The sequence below is a fragment of the Balaenoptera borealis genome (assembly GCF_965194805.1).
Source record: "Balaenoptera borealis genome assembly, chromosome: 12".
Classification (NCBI taxonomy): Eukaryota; Metazoa; Chordata; class Mammalia; order Artiodactyla; family Balaenopteridae; genus Balaenoptera; species Balaenoptera borealis.
In genome coordinates this window covers 84,981,010-84,993,544 of record NC_138869.1, presented here as the reverse complement: position 1 = coordinate 84,993,544, position 12,535 = coordinate 84,981,010, and the positions used below count along the sequence as shown (strand labels likewise).

General features: G+C 41.7%; 1 protein-coding gene across 1 annotated transcript; it reads right to left on the bottom strand.

The window, feature by feature from the left end:
- Positions 1-1,209: 1,209 nt before the first annotated feature.
- Positions 1,210-12,011, bottom strand: LOC309607589 (DLA class II histocompatibility antigen, DR-1 beta chain-like). Its single transcript, XM_082346292.1, has 6 exons — positions 11,842-12,011; positions 6,059-6,328; positions 3,449-3,730; positions 2,585-2,695; positions 2,082-2,105; positions 1,210-1,774 (listed from the first exon to the last, which is right to left on the bottom strand). Exons 1-6 carry the CDS (start codon positions 11,939-11,941, stop codon positions 1,761-1,763), a joined length of 801 nt encoding a protein of 266 aa, XP_082202418.1. The 5' UTR covers positions 11,942-12,011; the 3' UTR covers positions 1,210-1,760.
- Between the last annotated feature and the right edge of the window lie 524 nt (positions 12,012-12,535).

Below are 12,535 nucleotides of genomic sequence, written 5' to 3'. Positions count from 1 at the left end.
CATTCCTTAATTCTGTAAGGGGTCACAATGACCCATTACTTGCCTTGCTGGACTCTGTAAACTGACAATATGTTACTTTGATATATAACCCTTTGTCTCAAAAATTTATATAACTGTGCTTTGACCTCTAACAGGTGGAACAGTCCTCAGAGGTATCTGAAAGACTATCTCTCAGGTTATAATCATCAGTTTGGCTGGAATAAAATTCTCTTTCTTAGATTGACTATTGATTAGTTATTTTTCCATCAACAGTTTATATCCTTGCAGTTTGTTTTCAGTTTTTATGTATCACCTTTTTAAACTTTTGATTTAAATTTTTTATTACATAAAATATTTGAATGTGCCTCAAGTTAAAACTATTAAAAAGACATAATAGGAAAAGTCCAGCTCTCATCTCTGTCCTATTTAACCTATTCCTTTCTTTTGCCTTATAGGCAACCATTTAAAAAATCCTTCCATTATTTCTATTTACAAACAAAACCAGATGATAGATAGATGATAGATAGAAAAATAGATAAACAGATAAAATGAATGGTGTATCTATATATTCCTATTCTCCTCCTCTATCTTATTAAACAAAATGTTGTGTACTATACACACAGCCCTGTACATACTGAAAGGGCATTTTGGATATTATTCCACAGCAGGTTATTCTATTTTTTCCTCCAACTGCAGAGTATTTCACTGTTTGGATGTACATCAGTGAATTTATATAATCCCTTTTCTTTCCCAGAACTGTCCCTGATTTCTGCTAAGATAAGGTCCATTAAGGATTTTCCTGTAACAGACAGTAGGTTTACTGCACAATCTGGAGGGTCTCAGAAATGTACCTTTTCCAATAGTTTCAGCTTTGTCCTGAAGGCCTTCTGAACCCTATTTATGGGGAAGAATGCATCTCAGCCAAAGAGCCAGCATGCCACTGCCTTTTATCTGAGAGACAGTAAAAGACTGAAGTGTTGAAGCCCACCATTAGTCTAATAAAAGAGGAGTGCAAGAAGTACCCAGGATTAGATATTTTCTTCAAAAAAAACAAAAAAAAAAACAGGGAAAAAGAGAAAAAAGAACATGATTACAAAAATTGTCAGGGCATCACATCCTTACAAGTCACCTGTATTTCTTATATTTTTTGCCCCTTTCTGTATCCCATGGTGTGAAGAAACTTGCATGCTTGTCTTTGAGAATGCAAAGATGTAGGAGACAACCATGAAATGGGTTCAACAAGGTTTTTATTCTAGTTCAGGAAAACATTCCTAATTAGAGAATACAGAAAACCCAAGAAAAAAACAGGGAAGGAAGCAAGGAAATCTTTCAGATCCCCAAGTGACCAAATTTCAGTAATGTTAATGAAAACCATTATTGTTATATGATGCAATTCTCCTTTTTTCTTTTCTTTCTACTTCCTTCCTTGGAACTGTATGAAGCAGATGATTTTCATCCATATTTATTTGAGAAAGACTTTAAAAAGAAAAGTGGGCAGAAGATGAGTTCAGATGCACAGGAGGCAGTAATGGTTAAAAACAAAAGGGACCAGGAAAAAATGAAGATAAGGTATTGCAATCAATATTGGGGACTTCCAGGTCAAGGATAGGGGCTGAGGAAGCCATCAAGAAGGACATTTTCTGCAGGGTCACTCAACCAAGAGCAAACTAGATCCTGAGAAGTACTATCGTTGTGGAAGAATTACAGCAAAGCAGGAAACATTTTCATGCTGCGAAGAAGCCGGGACAGAAGGTTTTTGCTTGAGTGTCACCATCCTCCCTTCAGCTCAGGAGTCCTGCAAAAGACAGAGGAGAGGGTTGTTTCCAGATCTAACTCTGCAAGCAGTTTTTTTCTCCTCTTTCAGGGTCTCATGTTAAAGCATTGAATTAAGAAGGAAAACAAATTCTTAAGTCTCCCTGAGCCAAAGTTACTTCAGAGCACAGGCCTTCTGTTTAGTGGACAGAAGAAGCTTTAGTGGAAACTGCCTGATCCAAAGTCAGATCCAAGGTCTTTCCCATTATTTCTGTCACCTGTCTTGTCACCTCTACCATCTGTTCTAGGGAGACTAAGTATGTCTCTAAAAGAGAGTTAAAGAGCATTACCTGTTGGCTGAAGTCCAGAGTGTCCTGGGAAAGAGAAGGGAAGATATATACTTAAAATATATGGAGGTTAATCTGTCCCCAGACACAATGTTCCCAACCCCCGACCCCCACCTCAGATTCCCCTAATACCACAACCTAATCACACGACGCCAGGGCAGGGAGGAGAGCAGACACTGAGAGTTGGTAAGCTATGAAGCTTCTGTCACACAAATCCAGTATAACTTCATCAGTCTTAGTGTCTCTTCCTGCATTTGCCCCAGGATCTCCACCCAAAATCTCCAAGCATGTTAACATTTTTCTTATCTCTGCAGGCCATCACCTCTTATATTTTAACCGTAGCTAACCATGGACTGTCAATTTCTGGATTTTCAGGAAATTGGAGGTCAACTAAGCAAAGAAAGACTTTACACAGGGTCATTGATATACAGAGAACTAACTGAGTAAAGTCATATTTCTTCCCCCAAAAGTCTGTGGGGAGGCTCAGCTGCCAACAGGCTCCTTACCTTTCTGATTCCTGAAGTAGATGAACAGCCCCACCCCAAGGAAGAGCAGACCCAGAACAAAGCCTCCGATTCCACTCATCATCTTGCTCTGAGCAGATTCAGACTGTGCCCCTGAGAAAAGAAGCTAGTTTTAGTGATATTTTACCCCAGTTCTTACTTCTCTAATTGAGACTCTGAGATTCAGAACTGTGACAATGGGGGAAAAAAGCCTGCCCTGGAAGAAATAGAATAATTGGCCATTTCTGGAAAAGAGGTTTAAGAATCACACTAAGTAGATACACACTGAGAATTAAACTCATTTAAATATCACAGCCTTGACATAAGGCCACTACTTCAACATCTTAAGGGTGAAGTGCCAGGAACTCAATGAGGTTAAGTAGGTTGCCTAGGGTGGCAGAGCTAATAAAAGGCAGAGCTGAGGTTGGACTCCCTTCATGTCAGGAAGGTCCCTACATCGTAGAGGACACACCTCTTCTCAGATCACAATGAACAACTCAGAGCAACAATGTGAGAAGTACGAGCCCAGCCTGAAGAAGGGGACTGGTGCCCAGGGCCAAAGAGGTGTCCATGACCTGAGATAAGATGGGAGGCTCAAAACAGGGACACCTCTATTCTGCTTGTCAGGCATAACTGCCTTCTCAGGGGGTACAGGTCTTTGTACAAACTATCACAGGATATCTAAAAATATCAGAGGATCTCTATCACAGGATATTCACATGACTACCCTCCTAACCTAAGCTGAAGGATAGGAGAGAATAGAGCAAATGAACATATGCTGTGGGGAGAGGAGAAACCTGACACTCAGGGGTAAGCAAGCCCCCTCCATGGTGGGTGAGGAACTTATGAGGTCAGAAAGCTTCTCACTCCATTCCACTGTGAGAGGGCTCGTCCGGCTGGGGTGCTCCACATGGCAGGTGTAGACCTCTCCACTCTGAGGGACTGTTTCAAGCATCACCATGGTCTGGAAGGTCCAGTCCCCATTAGGGATCAGGCCTGTGGACACCACCCCAGCCTCCTCTTCCTGGCCGTTCCGGAACCACCTGACTTCAATGTGGCCTGGATAGAAACCATTCACAGAGCAGACCAGGAGGTTGTGGTGCTGCAGGGGCTGTGTCTTTGCAGGATACACAGTGACTGTAGGCGCCACTAGGAGAGAAAATGGTAGAGGGGATAAGTGAGGGAGACAGAGTAAGTCTCGTTGGTTGGCTGCCTTTCTGCATCCACTCTCCAGTCCCAGACTGCAGCCTTGGGCAGGTCTCCCTCAAAGGTGGCCACGTGGCCCAACTTTAGGAGTTAGTACCATGATCCTTAATTTAACCCTTACCGCATGGACCCATTAGATTTTATAGATGCTGAGGATACTTGTGTGTCTTTTTTTCCCATTGCATGAAACAGTTTTTTATTGTTGACATGTTTACAAATCTTTGCAAGGCATTTAATTAGAAGTGTCATTTCTGAATTCATGTTGCATGGGTTCAAATCCAGGCTCTGTCTCTTACAGATTCATCCCAGGAGAATTTTTCCATTCCTCTGTGTCTCATCTTTCTCACCTATAAAAAGGAATAATAATTCTAATTCACCTCATAGGGTTATGTGAGGATTAATGAACCTGAAGTATATAAAATCGTAACTGGAATTTAGCCTTCAATATATCAGAGCTATTTATTACCCTTGTTTTATTTGAAAGAATATATGATTCAAAGCAGTGTGGATAAATTAGGGAACAGCGGGGGGGGGGGGGGCACTGTGTGGAGACAGAGGATGAAATCCTGGGAAAGCTGTCTCCAGGCACTCACACCTTAGAACACCTCAGAAAAGGTTCTACCCCAGGAAGAAGGAAAGACGCAAGTGAATCTCTAACTCTGAGTTGAATTCCAAAAAAACCCATGAGTCCTGAAGGAGAAGGAAAGAAGGAAGAAAAGTCATTGTTTAAAAAAATTTTTTCTTATAATTAAACTCTGCTAATCAATCCCTCTCCTTTGCAAAACAAGTGAATTTACTACTGGAATTGTTATCAGTTTGCAATTGTCTCTCTTTTTAAGCTGACACATAAGTTCAGGCAAGGGTCTGGGACTCATTAAATATGTGTGCTTAGTGCCTGAGACAATCTGACAGTATCAGCCTTAATAAACACAATTTTTTTTAAATGATGGAGAAACTTGGTGAAAAACATTTTTACAATACTCTAAAATGGTAAGTTTAAAATTGATGGTAAATCTTTCCTAACAATTTTGCAGTTTATTTTATTAAGTAAAATGTTTAAATTTCTATCATGGAAAATAATAAACTGAATCAAGATATAAACCTCGAACTGGACAGAAAGCTGAATCAAATATCAACAGAGTTAATTTTGCTGCATAGAGAATCTATATCACTGAGAAAAACACCAGGACCCCAGAAATAATAGAGAATAAATAATAGTTAGAGCAGTAACAAGGGGCCAATAAATATGTGAGAGATATTCAAGAACTTTAGGAATCAAAGAAATATAAATTTAAAATAAAAAATGTAACTTTTAAACTGAGTACTTGGCACTATATATCTTTGAAAAAAGATCTGATAAAGGAGATTGTGAGGTGAATTGTTACACTTATAAAAAGAAATATTATGTAACTACTCGAATACTATTAGCGTTATAAAAATAGTAACATCAGTGTGTTAACATAATTATAATTCAAAAGCTGATTACACAGTCATCTCAACTATGTAAAAATATATAGGCTAAGGGAAAAAAAAAAAAAAAAGGCGAAAAATTTAGACCTAGAAGAAGTCTCAGGAAGATCAGAGGTGCCTCAGAGGCTCCCCTGCCCGCACCTGTCAAAAAGTAGTCTGACACCTTTTTCTCAGTGAAGTGCTCCTGCACACAGACAGACGCGGCACACTTATTTCTGGGGTGTCAGGAGTAAGAGGGTGTGTGCCCAGAGCACGCTGTGACTCTTCTCCTCACAGGCTCCCAATCCTTTCACTTTCCTCACCTCTCCTCCCCCAAACCTTCCCCCAACCACAGACACCTTGAAGTCCCTCCCGCATCTCTAACCGCCCACCCCAGTGGGGGTTTCCTCCCCTCCCCTCCTCTCCCCTCCCCTCCTCTCCCCTCCCCTCCCCTCCTCTCCCCTCCCCTCCCCTCCTCTCCCCTCCCCTCCCCCTCCCCTCCCCCTCCCCTCCCCCACAGGGACCACCAAGGACGCCCGGAGCCTCCCTCCTGCACCCCTCCCGCCACAGCTCCCCTCCCTCCCGGGCCTCCCCACACCACACACGCTCTGTCCCCTCTCACAGTCACTGACAAAATCACACACTGTCTCCAGACAACAGGAACCCGCCTAACTCGTACTTGCTCGCAGTCTTACACACCCCCGCCCCCCGAACGCAGTCTCCTCTGTCCCCGTCTCTGTGTCTCCCTGTCTCTGTCTCTGTCTCAAACACACACCCACATACACTGCCCCCCGCCCGCTGGCCGCCCAGCCCCGCGCTCACCTCGCCGCTGCACCGTGAAGCTCTCCACAGCCCCGTAGTTGTGTCTGCAGTACGTGTCCACCTTGGCCCGTTTCTGCTCCAGGAGGTCCTTCTGGCTGTTCCAGTACTCGGCGGACGGCCGGCCCAGCTCGCTCACCGCCCGGTACTCGCCCACGTCGCTGTCGAAGCTCACGTACTCCTCCCGGTTATAGATGTATCTGGTCACGTACCGCACCCGCTCCGTGCCGTTGGTGAAGTAACAGTAGCTCTTAAACTGGTACAGGAAATCCTCTGCGGGAGACACCGCCGCTCAGTCAGGCCTCAGCCCCACGCGGCAGCCGACATTACATTTGTTGAAAATCTTGGTCCCACTGAAATTTATATTTTTTAAGAATCTGGACCCACTGAAGAGCTGTTTTTCCAGGAAAATTAAGTTGTTCGGGACCCAGGCTTATTTATTTCTTTGCTTGCCAACCAATTGCAAAGTCATAGTTTATCCTTCACATCATCTTTTTTCTTAATTTCTCTGCCTCTGGTCCACTACTTATCTGTAGTAGTAAATTACAGCCACAGACATCTTATTCCTGTTCGTGCCTCAACGATTTCATTTTCTAACTTTGTCTCCTAGTTCCAACAATACAAGTAGGCATCAAATTACCACCCTTGGCCAGATGTACAACTTGTTTCTGTAGTCAAGCCTCCTCAGGGGAGAGAAGGGGAGAAACTAAGAAGAAGATGACATTCTCATATAGACAGTTTACAAAAAACTGAGCAGGTCCCCAGACTTTAAGTAGAGACCATCACCTAGAAATGATGGCGGAAAGAAGGGTACTCTGGGTCAGACCAGGTCTATTTTACTATTCAGAAATTCTCAAGTATCTTATCGACACATGACACCAACGTTACAAAATTAAAAAGTGTGAAGTTACTGTTCACTGTAGCTTGTATGGTTAGCACTGTTTGTCCAGTTCTCGTCCCCAACTTAAGGTTGCCAGATTTAGCAAATAAAAATACAGGATTCCCAGTGAAATTTCCATTTTGATAAATTACTGTTGTTTATCAGAACTTCAGATTTAACTGAGCATCCTGTATTTAATTTGGCAACCTTAGCCCAACTTGCTAATGTAGCCTCAGAAGGAGGAGGATATTTAATACTTCTTCTTTGTATTCTTTAACACATGCCCATGGCAGGCTGCAGGAAGTGTGAACACATATGGACTTTTCAACTAATAAATGCAGAATGAATGTAAATGTCTCTTTTTTGTCAACAACAACAAAAAAGATACATTTACATCTTATTTTTTATTTTATTATTTTATTTATTTAACTTTTTATTTTATATAAGAGCATAACCGATTAACAATTTGTGATAGTTTCAGGTGCACAGCAAAGAGACTCAGCCCTACATATACATGTATCCGTTCTCCCCCAAACGCCCCTCCCATCCAGGCTGCCACGTAACATTGAGCAGAGTTCCCTGTGCTATACAGTAGGTATGTCTCTTTTGTATTGGATCTAGCAGCCCTTGCAGCGCCCCTCCACACACACACACACACACACACACACGCCCAAGACACACACTGTGCATATGAACATCAGAAATTTTGTCAGTAATTCAGACACAATCAAGCCACTATCCGCTAATGGGGGTTAGAATCCCAAGCTGTAGAATCAGAACTTCTGAATTTGAACATGAGCTCTTCTACTTAGGTCAGTTTTAGCATCCATGAGCCTTTTTTCTTGATCTCCAAAACAGATCTGATGATAGTATATCCCTCACAGTATATTTTTAAGTGTGAAATTAAAGAGTGGCACTTCCTAGTGCTGATCATATAATAAATACTCAATAAATATATTGACATTTTTATTTTTATAACCCTATGAAAGCAAGCTCACAAGATCTTTCTATTCCTTAACTTCCTAAAGCAAGTAATATCTTCATCATCATTTGGCAATTGTCTTCAATTAATATAATCACTAATTACCATTTTGAGCAAATAAGAGCAGAACATTTTATATATAATGATGTGGTATATATAAATCTAACACAAAAGGGGTATGCTGACTTAGAAGAAAGGGAATTTCTATATACTCAGACTTGATAATATAATCTAAGTTCTAGAACTAACAATGTGGCACTGGGTAAATAACTCAAACTTTTTGAATTTTAGATTCCATAGATATACATGTTTTTTGTTTTTTGGGTTTTTTTAACACCTTTCTTGGAGTATAATTGCTTTACAATGTTGTGTTAGTCTCTGCTGTATAACAAAGTGAATCAGATATATGTATACATGTATCCCCATATCCCCTCCCTCTTGCGTCTCCCTCCCACCCTCCCTATCCCACCCCTCTAGGTGGTCACAAAGCACTGAGCTGATCTCCCTGTGCTGTGCAGCTGCTTCCCACTAGCTAGCTATTTTACATTTGGTAGTGTATATATGTCCATGCCACTCTCTCGCTTCATCCCAGCTTACCTGCCCCGTGTCCTCAAGTCCATTCTCTACATCTGCGTCTTTATTCCTGTCCTGCCCCTAGGTTCATAAGAAGCATTTTTTTTTTTTTTTTAGATTCTATATATGTTCATTAGCATACGGTATTTGTTTTCCTCTTTCTGACTTACTTCACTCTGTATGACAGACTCTAGGTCCATCCACCTCACTACAAATAACTCAATTTCGTTTCTTTTATGGCTGAGTAATGTTCTATTGTATATATGTGCCACATCTTCTTTATCCATTCATCTGTCGATGGACGCTTAGGTTGCTTCCATGTGATATATATGTTTTTAATTGCTACAGATATGATAGGATAGTTATAAGAATTACATACTGAAATTTATAGGCCTGGTACAGAGTAGCTGCAAAATGTTATGAGGCTCCACGTTGACAGAAGCCAGATTTGTTTGGTGTGTTACTCCAACATTACCGCCTAAGGTAAAATAACTGGTGTATTCTAGGACATGAATAAATACTGGCTGCATTAATTAATGTTTTTTTGCATAACCTTGGCATTCAAGGGCACTCTAATGCTTCCTTGCTGATGACTAACTAAACACGTCTGATTCTCAGGTTTTCCCAGCTTCTCATCGGGCTCTTATTTTTATACTTTAGGTCCAGCTGATTCCCTTATGCTAGAGCACAGTCTGTCCCTGAGGACAGCTAGTCGAAAGAGTCATCTGTCATCCATTCTTCAGTTCTCCAGCTCCCATTCTCTCCTCAAACGATCCAATCTAGCTCCTGTCTTGTATACTCAACTGACAGCAAATGCCAGGTCCACCATACCCAGTGCTCACTTCTCTGTCATGTTTTCTCATTTCACCCACCTCTTTGTCATACTCACCACAAATCGCCACTCTCTCCATCCTTGAAAAATCTAAGTTCCCTCACTCTCTGCATCACATTCTCTTGGTTTTTGTCACTATCCCTGGTACTCCTTCCCACTCCCCTTTGCTGACTTACTGACCCTGGCCCTCTCTTTGCCTTCTACTACATTCTCCCACACTCCTTCTTTATGTGCAACCTCTTCTACTTTCCTGAAATTTAACACAGTTGTCAATGACTGCAACATATATGTCTCCAGCCCTGGTCTCCCCCTGAATTCGTCTCATAAATTCAATTGGCCTCTTGACAGCTCCACAAAAATGTCAAAAAATCATTTTAAACTTAAACAAAACTTTTATTCCTAACCACCCACCTCAAAGTTTTTCCTCCCATAGTCTTCCTTACCTCAATAAGCAGCACCATTATGTTTATTCCAGTAATTCAAGACAAAATCCTGAGGGATAAGCTTAATTTTCTACCCCTTCCTAATATAATTTATTAACAAGTCATACAAATATCTATTTCAAATCTGTTGCCTTTCTCTTTATTACTGTCTTTGTCACTACTACACTAAATCAGGCCACAAGCACGTCTTCCCTGGAGAATTCTACCATGATCCTAAAAGGTCTCCCTGATGAATCCGTACAATCCAATCTCCACATGGTAGCTAGAATTGTTTTTTTAATAAACATAAACTGACACTCCTTGTAACCCCTCAGTAGCTTCACATATCTTTTTCAATAAAATTCAAAAATCCTACCTTAGCCATCAGGGCCAAAATGATTTGGCTCCTGATTTCCTCTCCGATCTCATTTTATTCCACGTGCTAACTTGCTTGCTCTGTTTCAGCCACTCTAGCCTTTTTCTGTCCCTTAAACACAGCAAATATCTTTCCACACTTTGTTCTTTCCCTGTTCCCTTGCACCCTTTACGTAACTGCCTCCTTCTCATCACTCATGTTTCAACTAAAGGTCACTTTCTCAGGGAGACCTCCCTAGCCACTTGAACCAACGTCAAGTGAATCCCATTTTCTCTGTCCCATAGCCCTGATACATTTTTTTCAGAGCACTTACTGCTCTTTGAAATGTTTTTCTTTGTTAATTGGGTTGTTATCTTTCTCTCCTGTCATTAGGTAAGTTCCATGATAATTGAGACTTTTCTAGCTTTTATTCATATAGAATTCTGAGTCTAGACAGAGCCTAGTATATAATAGCTGCTCAAATAAACATTTGTGGTCTAAATGAATGAACTCATGGTTTGGGGAATTGATTATTGTGAGGATCTTGGAAAGCAAGAAGGGGCTCCAGCTCCAACACTCTTTTATTCTGATGACACATTATATCCCTTCCACTTTCTGTGACAAATTCAGACAAACGTCCTCTTTCTTCTTCTACTAGTTGTAAGAGGCATTCACAGGAAAGAAAAAGGTGATTTTAAGCAAGAGGGAAAATTTCATAAGTTTTAGCTCATCCAATGGATCTATTATAGTGCTGGGGTCTGTGCAAACGTTGGGGACTTTCAGTAATGCTGATGACATAGCTGGGGAAAAATAGGGACAAACTTGAAGGAGAGGTAACCAAACATGGCTAATTAAGGAACATAGACAGCACAATGGATGAACCTATAATTTATCCTCTACTAGTTGAATCTCTTCTCATATGCTCGGGCCAAAGAACGGGGAGATGTAGGAGAAACTGATCATCTAGAAAGGTTCAAAATAGATTCACAGTGAACACTAACCTGTGTCAGGTTTTCAGAAGATGTCCTAAGTTCTTTAAGGCATCAAAGAACACCCCATGGATGCTCCTGATCTAAAGAGTCATTTCAAGTACTAAGGATTACGAAGAGTCGTTTCAGCTCCAGGGTGTTTTACCCAGGAGAAATAGAGAGAAAACGAATCCCAGCTTCTGTCAGAGAACCTCCAGGGCAGGGATACAGGCATTTTAAACATTGGGGTTCAGGAGAAAGAAAAGATATGGGGGAAGACCCTTTGATACATTCTCACATATTAGAGAGAGGCACCAACATCACAGGTCTTCTTGAGGATATAACACAGGATCTTCTAGGAGGGATCTTTCTAATTCCTTGCGATTTCCCATAAAATTCTCAGAGAAACTTTCCCTTTTCCTGGCATAACTCAACATAATAAAGGGAAATGCCAAATGGGGAGTTATCTTTATTTCTAAATCCTCTTAAGACAATGAAAGAATGGGATGCAAGGCTAGGGAGGTTTCATTGGAGGAGAATTGAGAAAAATAAATGTCTTATACATATGGAAGTCCCTGATGCAGCTCTCATAGAGAGGACAAATATCTAGACACCTTTTGTTGTGGAAAGAATTGGGGATCCCTATGGTAAAGATAGCTGGTCACTGAAGAATATATCACAATTTTTAAGGGACATGGCCTGGACACAGTGACAAAACTAAGTACCTTCCATCCCCCACCCCATGATAGCTCACCATCCAAGGTATACACTTACGTTGGGTCTCCCTGGCCCAGGCCAGGGGAGGGCTCAGCACCATCAGTATCACTGTCAGAGCTGCCATCCAGGAGCCTCCGGAGAAATACAGAGACACCATGCTGGAGAACAGGAGAGGACAGGGTGTGAGGGGAGCAGGCAAGCCCCACTCAAATGGGTACTGTGACTCTCCTCCACCCAAGTGACACCAACCAAGGAATTCAGTATTTGATCCTGGATTGGATGTTCTCGGTGTTAGAGAACCAATCAGCATCACAGACGAGAAGCATCATCAGTGACTGGTCAGAGATTCAGTAGGAAGGTCCTCTTCTGAAGCTTAGAATTTCCTCCACTAAAAAGATTTTTTTTTTTTAAAGGGAATTCAGTGGATTTTTTTTTTTTAAGGAATTCCTTTATTTTTATTTATTTTTATTCATTTATTATTATTTTTTTTGGCTGTGTTGGGTCTTCGTTTCTGTGCGAGGGCTTTCTCTAGTTGCGGCAAGCGGGGGCCACTCTTCATCGCGGTGCGCGGGCCTCTCACTATCGTGGCCTCTCTTGTTGCGGAGCACAGGCTCCAGACGCGTAGGCTCAGTAGTTGTGGCACACGGGCTTAGTTGCTCTGCGGCATGTGGGATCTTCCCAGACCAGGGCTCGAACCCGTGTCCCCTGCATTCGTAGGCAGATTCTCAACCACTGCGCCACCAGGGAAGCC

What these genes read in the sequence shown, in the direction of transcription:
- LOC309607589 (XM_082346292.1), bottom strand. Translation starts at nt 11,941, where the DNA reads ATGGTGTCTCTGTATTTCTCCGGAGGCTCCTGGATGGCAGCTCTGACA. An exon ending in CTGGGCCAGGGAGACCCAAC is followed by an intron (nt 6,329 to 11,841) that starts GTAAGTGTATAC and finishes TGTCTCCCGCAG; the next exon opens with AGGATTTCCTGTACCAGTTT. An exon ending in CTACTTCAGGAATCAGAAAG is followed by an intron (nt 2,106 to 2,584) that starts GTAAGGAGCCTG and finishes TCTCTTTCCCAG; the next exon opens with GACACTCTGGACTTCAGCCA.